At 55.5% G+C, this 15,673-nt stretch overlaps 1 protein-coding gene across 4 annotated transcripts; it reads left to right on the top strand.

Moving 5' to 3' along the window:
* The first annotated feature begins 33 nt into the window (after nt 1–33).
* TFR2 (transferrin receptor 2) lies at nt 34–14,695 on the top strand. 4 transcript variants are annotated; one of them, XM_058711444.1, is made up of 19 exons: nt 43–61; nt 1,168–1,228; nt 1,473–1,722; nt 1,834–2,020; nt 5,864–6,004; nt 6,088–6,199; nt 6,306–6,428; nt 6,798–6,914; nt 7,046–7,185; nt 7,527–7,690; nt 8,703–8,812; nt 9,315–9,431; nt 9,513–9,576; nt 9,675–9,742; nt 9,829–9,905; nt 9,987–10,071; nt 10,160–10,387; nt 10,751–10,891; nt 13,956–14,695. In XM_058711444.1, exons 2-19 carry the CDS (start codon nt 1,196–1,198, stop codon nt 14,238–14,240), a joined length of 2,442 nt encoding a protein of 813 aa, XP_058567427.1. In that variant the 5' UTR covers nt 43–61; nt 1,168–1,195; the 3' UTR covers nt 14,241–14,695. The 4 variants fall into 4 exon arrangements, with proteins under 4 accessions (XP_058567429.1, XP_058567427.1, XP_058567428.1 ...); XM_058711445.1 differs by having other exon boundaries at nt 8,703–8,822; nt 9,349–9,431; XM_058711446.1 differs by lacking the exon at nt 6,798–6,914 and having other exon boundaries at nt 34–61; nt 6,977–7,185.
* The last annotated feature ends 978 nt before the right edge of the window (nt 14,696–15,673 follow it).

The following is a 15,673-nucleotide window of genomic DNA, read 5'->3' as shown; positions in this document are numbered from 1 at the left end:
GGGCGGGGTTTCGGGCCTCAGGTGGGAGGCGGTGCCTAAGCCCCCCGGACCTGCAGCTCAGGTGAGCCGGCTGCGCCTCGTCTTCCTTCTCCGGGCTCTTGGCGGTGGCAAGAATGGGGCGGAGACTGGGGCACTGCTGCGCCCCAGCAGCTCTGAGCCTCTCTCCCAATTTGGGTAAGAGCTGAGGTTTCCCAAGGGAGACCCGACACGAGGCCCCTGAGCACTTCTATTCCAGAGCTACTTGGGATCCTCGGTAGGGCTTGAGGACCTGCATCCCATGCGTGAAATTGTGGGTAAAACTTAGCAGTTTGTGCCCGTGATGTGTTCCAGGGGTGCCCAGACCCCAAAGAGGTAGAAGTCATGTCTTCCGGTCACCAAAGAGACGCAGGTGCCCAGAGAAGACCATGACTTGTTGAAGATCACCCAGTTCTGCCCAGGCCTTGACCAGGACACTTGCCACCAATGCCTGGTGGGCCTTGACTCACAGATCCAGGAGAACCCCAACATGGAGCACTCACTGGTCCTACTTGACCATATGCTCCCACCCATGCCCCTCTATCCCCAGAAGTTAGCAGGAGCCCGAGACCCACTTTTCAGCCTGATTCCAATGAGATAGGCATTCGCATGGCCAGACCAACCCCCAGGTCACACCACTTAGGCAACTTCAGCTTAGGATCACCCCAGCCAAGCCTAATGTGTTACAGGGACTGGCTGGGCACTCACTGGTGGGCCTGCAAGCCAGATGACTTGAGAGGGGGTGAGGTTTTCATAGTGGGGAGCTTAGGAAGGGGTCCCCAAGGACACTGGGAGGGGTGGAAGCAGGAGAGGGCATCCTTATCTTTGCCCTCCCCAGCCATCAGTCCCCTTCCCCCACCCCTGATGGGAACTAGGAGGCCAAAGTCTGCCCCAAGGTAAAAAAAAAATGATTGTTTTGCAGGAAGGGGGCGGAAGTGGGACTGTGGAGGGATTGGCAGGGGAGGGCACAGCCCCTTGTCCTCTGGCCTGGGCTGGGGGTTCATATCTGGAAGGCTGGACTGAGGCCAGGACTGTGCCCCCACCCTTTGTGGGGGGGGGGACAAGAACGGCCTAGGCTCAGGCTGCCTGCCAGGGCTGATAAGGGGCCCTCTTGGGGCTCCCACAAACGGTTTATCACTGTTGGGGGAACAGCCGGCAAGGCTCAGGAGGGGGCACGAGCATGGAGCGGCTTTGGGGTCTACTTCACAGAACGGTAAGACCGAGTGGGGTTGGGGGACACGTTAGGCCTTCTCTCTAGGTCCTTCGGCCCCCTCCCAAACCCCAAAGCTGGCCCCTCCCCTCCCCACCTCCATCTTTCCCCTGCAGCTTGTCTCTCAGGACCCTTTCCCCTGCCTTGTGCTCCTCTGGCACCCCATAGTCACTGACTGTTATTGCCAGATCCTAGCCTTTCCCCCACGCCTCTTCTCCCAATCTCATGCCCACCGTGCCCTGCGCAGCAAAGGCTGTCCCCACGACCCTCTCAGACCATCTACAAGCGCGTGGAGGGCACCCAGCAGTGGCGCCTGGAGGAGGAAGAGGAAGACGGGGAGGAGGGGGCTGAGCCACCCATCCACTTCTGCCCTATGGAGCTGAGGGGCCCTGACCTGGGCTCCAGAGCAGGGAAGCAGAACCTCGGACTCTGGGCAGCAACAGGACGAAGGGCTGCCCCCTACCTGGTCCTGACAACCCTGCTGATCTTCACTGGGGGTGAGAGTCATCCCCTACCCTATTCCCCCGTCAGTGAAGGGCCTGGGTTGGGGGTGGATTTCTGGAATCCAGAGGGGGGTACAAGGGCATCTCCATCTTGCCATCCCCCAGCTTTCCTTCTGGGCTATGTGGCCTTCCGAGGGTCCTGCCAGGCATGCGGGGATGACGTGTTGGTGGTCAGCGAGGACATAAACTATGAGCCGGGCCCAGACTCCCACCAGGGCACCTTGTACTGGAGCGACCTCCAGGCCATGTTCCTGAGGTTCCTGGGGGAGGGGCGCCTGGAGGACACAATCAGGTAAGGGTCAGCCTTGCCGGAACTCAGCCTCCTTCCCTCTGCCCAGGACTCTGGTGTGGGGCCCCTTCTGAGGCCTTTCACTTGCCTCCCTGGCCTCCCTGGGAGTGGTCCTGGGAAGGATGTCAGGCACTTGGAGCTGAGGGGAGGGGGGGGCATCCCAGAGATAAGGTTGCAGAGGGGCTCTGGCTCTGAGGATGGCACCCTTAGGAGATGTGGGAGCTGACTGTCTGAGTGAGAGCAGAAGGGTCCAGTATCCAGACAGGAGGCGGGACAGACCCAGAAGAGTCCTGAGTGCCACATCACAGGGCTTGGATTTTGACCTGTGGCTGTGGGAAGCTCTGGGGGTTTCTGAGAAGGGACATTTTAAGGAATCTGAAAAAATGAGCACGCAAATGCATTTGTGAACATAGACCTTCCGTCTAATTTGTGAGAGATCCCATCCAGACACAGACCACGCAGGCCCGAAGCTCAGCCCAAGCAGGCCAGTGTTTCTCTTGTTTTGCTGAGGTCACTTTCCCTATTGGGAAGGAGCTGCCCATTTAGGTTCAGAGGTCAGGCCTCCAATAGCCCTCTCTTTGGTCAGGAATAGTGGTTTCAGTGGATTCTCCTGGGTTTTCTAAGTAGAAAATCATATAAGCTATAGCTAGTGAGAGATGTATAGCCTCTTTCTCAATGTCTATACCTTTTCTGTCTTTTTTCATTGCTTATCGCATTAGAGGATGTGAATTTAGGTAATGATGACTGGAGATATGCCTATTTCCTGATTCTCACAGGAATGTTTTTATATTATTTTGTTATGGAGTATGAACTTTGCTGTAGACTCCAGATAGCTTTTTATTTTTTTAATGTTTATTTATTTATTTTGAGAGAGAGAGAGAGAGAGAGAGAGAGAGAGAGAGAGGGAGAGAGAGTGCAGGGGAGGGGCAGAGAGAGAGGGAGAGAATCCCAAGCAGGCTCTGGGCTGTCACCACAGAGCTGGACTAGGGGCTCGATCCCACAAACAGTGAGATCATGACCTGAGCTGAAATCGAGAGTCAGATGCCTAACCAACTGAGCCACCCAGGCGCCCCAGGGCTTCTTATTTTCTTGGGCAACACTCGGTCGGCTGGGTACAGACTGAACAGGTGGTTTGCCAGGTTGCAGGGTGAGGTGTGGCACTGTGGATGTCATCAGAGGGTGGGGAGGGCAAGAGGGTGGCAGTGAGGGGGAGCGAGCGATGAAGTGATGCATGACTCCAGGGTGAATGGAGAAGGAAGGGAAAGCTGCAGAGAGGCTTGGAGAAATCGGACAGTCTGGAGTACTCAATGTGGTTGAAGAGCAGGTATAGTGAGGGTCAGGGAGCAAGTTGGAACCTGGAAAGCTCTAGTCAGAGAGTGGGATATTGGAACTTTTAACATTTATCTGATAAATTGTGTCCTATTTATTCTGACATCTCCAACACTTAACACAGTGCCTGGCATTTAGTTAGTGTTCAGTAAATCCTCAGTGGATAAATATTCTGGAGACGGAATTCTGGGTAATGACAAGAGCAGTGTGGGTGTGACCAGGGAAGTAAATGGCTGAACTGGCAGTGACATTGATGAGGTCATTCATTCGTTTGTCCACCAAATATATTTGAGCACCTACTGTGTGGCAAGTGCTAGGCTAAGTAGTAGGTGGAGGCGATAGAGCAGAGAACAAAAGTCTGGACCTTGTCCTTATGGAGCTTTCAGTCTATTGGGGGAAATCAATACTGAACTAATAATCACATTCCTGACTATGTATTTGTTACTAGGATCATTGCAATGACTATGACCAGGGAGATCTGACTTAGAGTGGGGGTCAGGGAAGGCTTCCTTAAGGAAGTGAGGAGCTGACCCCAAGGGGTGAGTTGTTCACCAGGCCAAGAGAAGGTGGAAAAGCATTTTAGGCCAGAGAACAGCAGGTGCAGAGGGCCTGGGGTGAGAATGGTGGCCTATTGGAGGAAGAGAACGAAGGTCCATGTGACTGTCTGAATGAGTACAGAGGGGTCCAGATAGGACAGACCCAGAAAAGTCTTTAATGGCACATCACAGGGCTTGAATTTTGACCTGTGGCCAGGGGGGGTTCGGTGTCAAGGTGGATATGGCTCAGGTCATATAAGGCCTTAATGGCTACCCAAACTGCTTTGGATTTTAAGAGGAAAGAGGGAGAAATGAAGAATTTGAAACAACAGAGTATCGTGATCAGATGTAGGGGGAGCTTTTAGTGGTTTTTTTTTTTTTTTTTGGTTGTTTTTTTTTGTTTTTGTTTTTGTTTTTTAAGGTTGGTGCAAAGAACAGAGTTCATGATACTCCTGGGGCAGTAGTTCAGTGTCCTCAGCAAAGGATTTTCTTATTTAATTTCCCTCCCTAACTCTGAGCCCTCCTCCCTCGTCTCCTCACCCAGAAGCACCTCATCTGATGTGTTTGATGTGCGCCTTTAAATACACACATAGCTTTGTCATATATGGAATGTGCTACATGGATAGGTAGAATTTTCAAAACATTTAATGTTTGCATAACATCCTCTATGTTCATTGTTTTTAAAGTTAAGCCATGTGGAAAAATATAAAGAGGAATGTAAAAAAAAAAAAAAAAAGTCACTCCAAGACCCACTACTCAGATACAGCTCTCTCTAGTGTCTCTCTAGTGTGTTTTTAATTTGATAAATTTTTCTTTTAATTTAACGCCATGTTTTCAAGGTCTATATATTGCAGCGTGTACATCTAATTTACTGTTATGCATCATCTATTTTACGAACGCACTGATGGATGCAGTTTCAAACAAATACTTGAGATCCTGGATGGGGGTGGAGTGGGAGGCAGGAATGGTCTTGAGAAAACCACTTAGACCATGGAGTGCAGTGGTCCTCGCGAGAGCTCAGAGGGTGCAGGCTGAGACTAAGGTGACCCTGCATGTGGATTTTGAAGTAGGGCAGAAACTTGGTGGAGTTCCTTAGTGGAGATGAAAATGCTATGCCAGATACCAAAGTCGCTGATGAAAGCGGACAAGTGACCGATTGTCTGAAAGAGGGGCAGAGCGTGGGAGAGCTGGATGCTCCAGGCTTCAAAGGAAGAGAGTTCTCCCAGAGCAGTAATGGCCAGAAATTCCAACCGTGGAGCCAGGGGCCTGCCTCCACTGCAAGTGCAGGCGGTAGAAGAACCAGAGCCCCATAGGAACCCGGCGTCTCAGGCGACAGCTGGGTTTCTGCCAAGGCAAAAGGTAGAGGGGTATTCAATGATGATGCTGAGGAGGGAGGAGTCTGTCCACCTCGGAGAGGGTGCAGGTGAAGCCTGTTGTCAGGGAGGCCTGCCTGAAGCTCAGGCGACAACAGGCTCACTAGTTAGGTGGTGACTATGGAAGACGACAGGGTGAGGTCTCCAAGACAAGGGGCCCCACTATGACACCTGGAACCACGATGTTAAGATAGCTCTGTGAGACTCAGGTGGAGGGTGGGGGAGATGGAGGGCCACATCCGCCCAGTTAGCCCTTTGGAAGAAAAGTGTTTTTCATATGTGGGGCAAAGCACAGGACAGTATGCGTATGTGTGGAAAGGCAGTAAATCGGGAAGTTTGGATTGAGCCGGTAATAACCTAAGAGATGGTAGACAAGATACCAAGAAAGCTAAGGAGGAAGGAGGCCTTAGAGACGCTGGCTGGCAGCCCGGTGGTAATGGGATGGATGGTAATGGTCGAGTCAGGGAGAGACTTGAGAGTCCGTCACTCCCCAGGCCCCAGGGCGACCCCACGTCTCTGGCATCAGTCCCCCTCCCTCACTCTCCTCCAGGCGTCCAGAAGTCCCCTTCTTCCCCTTCCACGCCCCAATCCCACCTCTTCCCGCTCAGGCAAACCAGCCTTCGGAAAAGGGTGGCTGGTTCGGCCGGCATGGCGGCCCTGGCTCAGGACATCCGCGTGGCGCTCTTGGGCCAAAAGCTGGACCACGTCTGGATGGATACGCACTACGTGGGGCTGCAGTTCCCGGACCCGTGAGTGCGCGGGAGGGCGCGCGGGGGGGGGGGGGGCGCGGGGGGGGGGCGCGCGGGGGGCGCTTACCACCTCCGCTCCTCAGGGCTCATCCCAATACCCTGCATTGGGTGGAGGCGGCTGGGAAGCTCGGGGAGCCCCTGCAGCTGGAGGACCACGATGTCTACTGTCCCTACAGCGCCACGGGCAACGCCACGGTGAGCGCCCCCTGTCCCGCCCCCAGGACGGGGGCAGCGAGCGTCCCCTCCCGGGTGGCGGAGGAGGGACGGGGAGACAGCGCCTCACAGCCCTTCTTATTCCCAGGGAGAGCTGGTGTACGCCCACTACGGGCGCCCAGAGGACCTGCAGGACCTGCGGGCCCGGGGCGTGGAGCCGGCGGGGCGCCTCCTGCTGGTGCGCCTGGGGGAGATCAGTTTTGCCCAGAAGGTGAGGGTCCCTGGATGGGGGATGGAGTGGAGCGCGGAGGGCGCAGGGCTGGGGAAAGCGAAGATAGGATAGCAGCAGATGGGGAGCCTCTAGGAGGCTGTCAGAAGAGGAAAAGAACCAAGCGGGTAAGAAAGTGTTGGCGGGGAACAAAGTCAGGAGGTTGGGATGGGGAACAAGCAGGGAAGAATGTGGAGCAAGGTGAGGTTTGCTGTGCGAAGGTGGGAAGATGGGGGGGGCGGTGCCCACAGCCTCTCTGGGTTTGTAATAGCAGAGCAGAGGCAGTGCCACTTTACGTTTCCTTGCTTCTCCTGCCCTTATAAATCGGTTTTCTCTGGGAGAAGGAGCCTTTTACCCATGTCCCATCCCCAGGTGGCCAGTGCCCAGGACTTTGGGGCCCGAGGAGTGCTCATATACCCTGATTCCGCAGACTTCTCCCAGGACCCACACAAGCTCGGCCTGTCCAGCCACAGGGCTGTGTATGGACATGTGAGTCTGGGGGCAGCCAGTGGTGGATTCCTGGGGTCCCAAGACTGTACCTCTTTGTCTAGGATGATGCTGGTAAGCTACTCCTGGGAGCCCAGCTCACAGTTTCAGCGTGGACGCCCCCTTCCTCACAGGTGCACCTGGGAACTGGGGACCCCTACACGCCTGGCTTCCCTTCCTTTAATCAAACCCAGTTCCCTCCAGTCCAGTCCTCAGGCCTCCCTAACATCCCAGCCCAGCCCATCAGTGCGGACATTGCCTCCCTCCTGCTGAGGTGAGGGGCGTGTGGGGGCCAAGAGGGGAGGAGGAAGGGAGAGGGAGCTAGTTTGTAAAGTCTTTTGGGGTGAACTAGAAAAAGATGAATCTTCTGGGTGGGCAGAGCCTCATGCCAGTGCCTGCCATCCAGTGAGTGGAACTCCAGCTGGATATCACACCCACTTCCTCTGGGCACCTTTGAGGACCTAACCTGCACAACTGTCCGAGGCAGGAGGCACATTGCAGAAGTCGAGCTGGAACCAGAGGGTGGGAGGGAAAGAGCGCAGGGGGAGCTCTGGGCTCTTCTATAGCCTGGGCCTCTCTGCCACTTCCAACCCTTTCTGCCCCACCCCTCTCCAGGAAACTCCAAGGCCCTGTGGCCCCCCAGGAATGGCAGGGGCATCTCCCAGTGTCCCCTTATCGCCTGGGCCCTGGGCCAGGCTTGCATCTAGGGGTCAACAACCACAGGGTCTCTACCCCCATCAGCAACATCTTTGGCTGCATCGAGGGCCGCTCAGAGCCAGGTGTGCTAGCTTGCCCAGCATCACCCACAGCCTGCAGGAGGGGAGCCATTGCTCATGAACCTGGACTAGAAATGGGGCTGGAGCAGGAGGCCCTGGGGGAGTGGGCAGGGGTGGTGCCCAGGGGAGGGGGCAGCAGGAGTTAGCAGGGTGGGAGGCTGGCAAATTGAGGCTGATCTGGGACCAAGGAGGGTGGCAATGAGTAGACCCCATGGTCAAATCTGTCCAGAGACAGGATGGGCAGTTCTGCACAGTAGTGAGTTCCCTAGCACAGGAGGTGAACAAGTGTGCTTTGGGTGATGTCATAGCATAAAAAGGAGTTCAGGTTAGACAGACGAACATTTTGAGCCTAACTAGATGCAGATAGCAGTAGGAATCTAAGTGGGTTCTTTTTTTATTTTTAATGTTTAGTTTTGACACAGAGAGAGAAAAAGAGTGAGCATGAGCGGGGAAGGTGCAGAGAGAGAGGGGGACAGAAGAAGCAGGCTCCACCTTGATAACAGAGAGCCTGACGCAAGGCTCGAACCTATGAACCATGAGATCACAATCTGAGCTGAAGTCAGATGCTCAACTGACTGAGTCAGCCAGGTGCCCCCGAATCAAAGTGGGTTCTTGAGCTGAAGAGTGTGATATCTACAAACACTGAGGAGAGACACAGGGAAGCCTGTGATGGCAGCTCAGATGAGAAACCGGGGTTGGGGGGGGGGGATGGTTGGGGTAGAGGGGTAGAGGAGGAAGACCCGTCAGGACTTGTCAAACAGCAGGACATGGCTGACCAGGGAGGTGATGGAATCCAGAATGACTCCAAGCACCCTGCTGAAGGAGCAGGCCATCCAGGCAGGGCCAAGCAGAAGTGGTGCTGTCACTTTAGGGACAGCAGGGATGGCAGGGCTGGGAAGTGGAGACTGAGAGGCCTAAGAAATGGTGAGGGCTGAGGCCCTGTGACACACCCTCCCAGGTGCTTTCTGGGTACTGCCAGTATAAGGACAGAGACCCCAAACCTCCCCTCCTGCAGATCACTATGTTGTCATTGGGGCGCAGAGGGATGCGTGGGGCCCAGGAGCGGCCAAGTCTGCTGTGGGGACGGCCATACTGCTGGAGCTGGTGCGAACCTTTTCCTCCATGGTGAACAATGGTAAGGTCAAGGCCTGGGCTGGGTAGCTGGGGCTGTGGCCTGAGCCAGGACAGGGCAGAGAGGCAGTCAGGAGCACAGGCTAGAGAGCGGCCACTCAGACCTGGGCCAAACCTGGCTTCTCCATGTCCCAGCTGCATGGCCCTGGGCAAGTCACTTTACCTCCATTTCCTCATCTAAACATGAAAGTAGAGTTGACCCTGTAGCAATGCCAGGGTTAGGGGTGCAGACCCCTCCGCTCCGTTGAAAATCTGCATGTAAGTGGACCCAAGCAGTTCAAACCCATGTTTAAGAGTCAACTGTAATAATAGTCCTTGGTCTGAGTGAAGCATTAAGCAGGAGACTCCATACGAAAGCCATCTCCATCACTGTTATAGTTGAGTCAGGGCAGACCAGGGGAGGCGGGCTGGGCTGGGGGCTGGACGGGAGGAAAGGAGAGACCCCAGGGAAGTAGGACAGAGGAAGGCAATGATGGCGTCTCTGCTTGGTCTTCAGCTGAGCCCATGCTCCCAACCCACTCTGCTTCCAGGCTTCCGGCCTCGCAGGAGCCTTCTCTTCATCAGCTGGGACGGAGGGGACTTTGGGAGCGTGGGCTCCACAGAGTGGCTAGAGGTAATGTGGGGTCCAGGACAGGGAGTCAGGCAGTGGGAAGAGGTGGGGGGGGGGGTTAAACCTCATATCCCTCACCCACAGGGCTACCTCAGCGTGCTGCACCTCAAAGCTGTAGTCTATGTGAGCCTGGACAATGCAGTGCTGGGTGAGTGGGGGTAGTGTGACCAGCTGGGCCCCCTCTGGTACACCCTGCCCTCAGGGCCAAGCCTTGAGCCTGGCATCCCTTCTCCTCCCTGTCTGCAGGAGATGACAAGTTCCAGGCCAAGACCAGCCCCCTTCTGATCAGCCTCATAGAGAACATCCTGAAGCAGGCAAGAGCTGGCCAGGAGCAGGGGATGAAGGGAAGCCGGTGGTGGCCAGGGCCTGACCTGACCGGTGCCCCCTACCCTGCCTCCAGGTGGACTCTCCTAACCACAGTGGGCAGACCCTCTATGAGCAGGTGATGTTCAACAATCACAGCTGGGATGCTGAGGTGTAAGTTGGGGTGAGGAGCAAGGGAGGGCAACTTGTGGGGGGAGCCAAACCCACAGAGCACTCCAACCTGCCCACTCTCAGGATCCAGCCACTGCCCATGGACAGCAGTGCCTATTCCTTCACGGCCTTTGCGGGGGTCCCTGCCGTTGAGTTCTCTTTCATGGAGGTGAGACTTCCTGGCCCTGTCCCAGAGCAGCATCCCCTCAGCCTGCCTGTACAATGGCCCTGTGCCAGCGTGCACCCTGTCCCCGCAGGATGGCCAGGCGTACCCGTTCCTGCACACGAAGGATGACACATACGAGAACCTACACAGGGTCCTGCGGGGCCGCCTGCCCGCGGTGGCCCAGGCTGTGGCCCAGCTCGCTGGGCAACTCCTCATCAGGCTCAGCCACGATCACCTGCTGCCTCTGGACTTCGGCCGCTACGGGGACGTGGTCCTCAAGCACATCGGCAGCCTCAACGAGTTCTCTGGGGACCTCAAGGTCCAAGATACCAACCCTGCTCCTGGCTTCTGGGGGTGGGGGTGGGGCGCTATATCCCCCCAAAGTGCTGCCCATTCCAGAGGTGTGGCCCCTCTTCCCCACAATCCTTAGGGTCTAGTCCCCTCTGACAACCTGGTCCTTTTACTCCTGCCCTAGACCCCTAGACCCCTTAGGACCCAACTCATACCCTCCCAACCAGAGGGAAGGCCCAGATCTTCTTCCCTCTCCCATTATTCTGTTCCACTATACCCCCTAGTCCTGCCAGCCCCAGGGTCTCAGCCCCATTCCCCAGCACCTGGACCCCCACCCTAGGCTGGGGTCCTGGCCCCTGCGTCCGGCCCCAGCCTGCGTCTCCATCCTCAGGCCCGCGGGCTGACCCTCCAGTGGGTGTACTCGGCGCGGGGGGACTACATCCGGGCAGCTGAGAAGCTGCGAAAGGAGATCTACAGCTCAGAGGAGAGCGATGAGCGGCTGATGCGCATGTACAACGTGCGCATCATGCGGGTGAGGCCCCGCCCCCGCGCCCTCTCCCTTTCCCTGAAGGCCTGGAGCCACCCTTCCGAGGACCCATTCGCCCTGTGCTCCTCTCCCCTGTTTCCGCCTTTGCTCCGTCCCTGTCTTCCGGGCGCTCCCAGTCCTGGACTGACAGCGCTCACAGACCGGCCAGGCTGGAGCGACCACTGAGACAGGCCCCGCAAAGTGATGAAACGGACAGGGAGGGCCAGACGCGTGGCAGACGGCGTGGCAGAACTGGGACTCCTCTGCCTTGCGCCGAGCCCTTCACTGCCTCCCTCTCCTCTCCTCTGGAGAGAAAAAGCATGTCCACGATCGTCCACAGTACAAGAGGCACAAGCTTATGGCCAGGAGGGGCAAAGGCTTAAGAAATTCAGAGCAAGGAGAGCTCTCTTCCCTCTGGTAATAAGATAGGTGAAACCCAGAGAAGCTGCCTGGGGGAAGTGTCACGTAAAGTTCTACAGGATCTGATTCCTTGGCCAATTCCTCCCACTTCATTTTGAATACTTCCCAACTCACGCTCTGTCTCCTGTTCCAACCTCTCCACTTTCTTCCATTTATTTATTCCCAAGAACTCAGCGCTTTGATTTCGGGAAATGGTATAAGTAGGGGCCGTGGGCATGGGAAAAAGTCTACAGGGCAAAATTCTAAGCAGGACCATCCTCCTTGAGTGTGGTGTGGACAGGGAACCTGGAGTGTATGCAGGACCTTGGTTTTGGGACATGTCTTCCATTTGTTTTTCCCTCCTGTGACCCTGCCTGTTTCCCTTGGCACCACTTACCCCTTGTTTCTGTTCGCAAACCCATCCCTCTTGCTCTTTCATCCTTGCTCTTTTCTCCTGATCCCTCTCATCCTTCTCTCTCTTCAGTTTCCTCTCTTATTCCCCTACTTCCTGACCTCTCCATCTCCCCTTCCCTTTGCCCCTTCCACTGAGACACGCATGGTTCATTCTCATTCACAGATCTTGCTTTAATCCCTGCTGTGCCAGACTCCGGGAACACAAAAAGATGCTACTCCCCTCACTCACCCCACTCCCCCAAGTTGCCACATGCCCCCCCGCCCCCCCCCCCCCCCCCCCCCGCCCAGGGAATGAAGGGCACCTGTATGCTAGGGGCATGATTCAGACTCAGGGCTGGAGAGTAAAAGATTCAGAACTTCAGAACCAGCAACATGGCTGGGTCAGACCCAGGGAACTCTGTTGCTCTAGACCAGGGGTTGGTAAACTATAGCCAGTGGGCCAAACTTGGCCTGCTGCCTGTTTTGCAAATAAAGTTTTATGGAAACACAGCCATGCACATTGATTTTTCATATTCTCTATGGCTGCTTTTGTACTAGCTATGGTGGCAAAGTTGAGTGTTTGCAACAGAAACAATATGGCCTGCAGAGCCGAAAATATTTGCTACCTGGCTTTTTTTAGAAAAAGTTTGCTAACCCCTGCTTTAGACTGTGAGGTTCGTCTAGAGGAACAAACAGAACGTGGGTCGGTGCAGAGAAAAGACATTCAGAGTAGAGACATCCAGAGTAAGGGTATGGCAGTGAGATAGGCCTGGTTGTCCTTGGGAGCAGGGCATGGACCAGCAGAACCTGAACAGAAGTCTGTGGAGAAGCAGAGGGGAGAGGAGCACCAAACTGTGGGAGAGAGATCACCTATCAAGGGAGCCTTGAATGCCAGGAAAAGAAGTTTGAATTTTTAGGGTCTGGGCATCAAGGAAATTAGGGAGGTGTTTGAACAGGGAGGCGGTGGGGGCAGAACAGAGTTTTAGGAAGGATTTGGCCAGACCGTCCATGGTGAAGAGGGAATGAATGGAGTGATGGCTGAGCTCCGGATGAGAGTGGCAGTAAATACCACCTGTGGGTGAGGGGACTGGGATGATGGGAGACATTTGGAAGGAAAATGGACAGACGGGGTGTTAAGGGAAGAGGAGGGGGAAAATGATAGCAGCTGCCATTTCTCGAGGGCTGCCATGTGCTAGGGCTTTACTGCATTTTCCCTCACAGGACCCCCCAAATCTTGTGAGGTTGCTAGTACTGTACAATAACTTATCCAAGATCGCAGTAAGTGGTGGAGCCAAAATCGGAAACCAGGCAGTCTGAGCTCACCCCATTCACATGAACACACCTTCCGGGCTGAGAGGCTGGCACTGGGGAGACCCTGGCACTCACGAGGGATTGTGGGTGCAAGGGTCAGGTTTTAGAAGAAGTTGGTGCTCATGTGTGTGAGGCTGTGTCCAGGTGCCCCCTACCTGGTGGGGAGGTCCAGAAGGGTGGAGGCCAGGATTTCAGTGGATGATTTTTGTCAAGTAGACCTGGCAATTATCCCCATGAGGTCGTGACTGCAGTCAGGGGCATGGAGGAGCCCTTCCAGTGAAAGATGGAGGGCTTGAAAAGATGTGAGCGTGTGAGACCACCCACAGAGATTCCAATTTTGTTGGGGTGGCACCCACACGATGGTGATTCTAATAAGCAGCCAGGCTTGAAGAACACCGGATTGTAGGTAAGGAGAGGAGCAGAGGGTGGGGGTCCAGCCTTGGGCCTGCCCATACGTGGGAGCAGAAGAACCCAGAGAGGCTGGAAGAAAGGTGGGAGAACTGGGCGGGGAGTGAGGCCATCTCAAGAAAGATGATCAGCATCTGAGTCATAGAGGGAGGACAGAGTCAGGCACTTCATTAGCACTAGCCTGTCCCCTTGACCTTTGACGCTGGTATGTGGACGTTGGCGGCGGTGAGGGGGAATGACTGGGGTGTAGGAGAGTGAGGAACAGCAGGACCATAGACTGTTATTTGAGGCTTTAGCCGCGTAAGTGAATGAGTGAAGACGGAAGACTGGGAGGGCGTAGATGCGGGCTTGGAGGCCAGAGGGATAGAATGGGATAGAATCTAAAACACAGTAGGAGGACGCTGCCTACCCGGCTGCTGGTGACGTCAAAGAATGGCTACCCCCGATTGGGTAGACAAAGGGAGGTGGGACTTAGAGAAGCTGCTCAGCAATGTTCGCTGCGTGTCCGGCCCCGCGCTCAGGCGGAACCCCCACCCGACACGACCCCTTCTCGGCGCAGGTGGAGTTCTACTTCCTGTCTCAGTACGTGTCGCCGGCCGACTCCCCGTTCCGCCACATTTTCTTGGGCCACGGAGACCACACGCTGGACGCGCTGCTCGACCACGTGCGACTGTTGCGCTCCCACGGTTCCGGAGACCCTAGGGCTGCCTCCTCCCGGGTGGCTCCCGGCCTGGGCTTCCAGGAGAGCCGCTTCCGACGCCAGCTGGCCCTGCTCACCTGGACGCTGCAGGGGGCAGCCAACGCACTTAGCGGGGACGTCTGGAACATCGATAACAACTTCTGAGGTCCGCGGTGGGCAGGGCGAGCATATGCCCCTGCCGAGAGCTCCTGCTCTCCCGCTTGAGCGACTTCTAGGTGATAGAGGTGCCTAGTGCCACCTCTCACTGCTGACCGGTTTCTCATTAGCCTTTCCCGTCCTTGCAAAGGGCCCAGCTGAGATGCCTGCGCAGACACCCACACCCCTGGCCCTGAAATGTAGGAGTAGGTGAGGAGTGACTTCCACAATGGGCCGGCATTACTTTCAGCTAATCAGAGAGCCGCATCCGCTCCCTCATCACAGCCCTTTACCCTGCGGGAAAGGGGCCCCCACACCTAGAGACCACTCGGGAAGGTTTCCTAGGTCCTGGGACATGACCAGTCCTCTTAGTGGGAGAATGACTGGAACCATAGCCTATAGCCAACAGGTGGTCTGTGGTGGGAGGGGCTGGGGCTTGGACCTTAATAAACCACCTGGTGGCATCTGTTGTTTATAAGCACTTTTATGCTTCTTCCTCACCCTCACTCCACCCAATCCTCCCTCCCTTGAGACAGGGAAGGGTTGGGCAGAGGGGCCAAAGAGGATGCAAACAGGAATGCTGTCTCCATGGGGAAAACTTTGTTCTGTTACCTGAGGAAGTAAGGATGCTGCCTAAGGAAATAAGGAGGGCCCTTCTCCAAAGACCATCGTGGGTGGAGAGCTGGCTCTGTAGCTTCTCCAGAGACCAGGGATGGATACATTATTTTCAGGGCCTCTTGTTCAAAAGGTATGAACAAACCTTTTTCTTTCCTACAGTCTTTCAACCTGTATGGTGGATTTTAATTTGCTATTTAATGTCCGGATCTTCAGACGGAAATACCCTGGGGCAGATCCCCATAGGCACTGGGGCTCTGCTCCACACCTTGGTACGGATGGCACACGTGCCAGACCCTGGCCATGACCTGGAACTTTCCTGTGCCTGGGGCCAGGCCCCTGCTGGGAAAGAGGGTACCAGTTGTTTCTGGGTGGGGGCAGGGAGCTGGCAGGTAAGAACACGACCAGGGGAGGCAGGACCCCCACACATTCTCCATTGTCCCATCGGACTGTCCTTCCAAAAACATAAATTCAGACGAGATAGGGCGCGTTCAAGGTGGCATGTTTGCCGTAGATCCAAAACATAAATTCAAAGGTAAAACCAATTAAGAATTTCAAGGTGGTGACCACAGAGCATTAGCCCCCAAACATGGGCCCTCCTGAGTATAGGGCCCTGGGAGACTGCAGGGGTCACACACACACACCTGTTAGACTGACCCACCCTGGGACCTCTCCACGTGGGTCCCCTTTGGTCAGTTTTGTCCAACAAGGTAGAAGCTGCAGGAGGGCAGGGAAGTGTAAATGCTGCCTGCACCACTTTGCCCTTAATCACATCTCAGGTGGCGGCAGCCCTGGCCCTCACTCAAGGGCAGCTGCATAAATACTAG

Source organism: Neofelis nebulosa, chromosome 18, assembly GCF_028018385.1.
Source record: "Neofelis nebulosa isolate mNeoNeb1 chromosome 18, mNeoNeb1.pri, whole genome shotgun sequence".
In the NCBI taxonomy this organism is placed as follows: domain Eukaryota; kingdom Metazoa; phylum Chordata; class Mammalia; order Carnivora; family Felidae; genus Neofelis; species Neofelis nebulosa.
Note: the sequence above shows the minus strand (reverse complement) of the source record. Positions and strands in the feature narration are given on the sequence as shown.

Excerpts from the sequence above, each read along its gene's own strand:
- TFR2 (XM_058711444.1), top strand. The coding sequence starts at position 1,196 with ATGGAGCGGCTTTGGGGTCTACTTCACAGAACG. Across the intron at positions 6,429-6,797 it reads AGATCAGTTTTGCCCAGAAG|GTGGCCAGTGCCCAGGACTT; the intron begins GTGAGGGTCCCT and ends TCCCATCCCCAG. Across the intron at positions 9,577-9,674 it reads CCTGGACAATGCAGTGCTGG|GAGATGACAAGTTCCAGGCC; the intron begins GTGAGTGGGGGT and ends CCCTGTCTGCAG.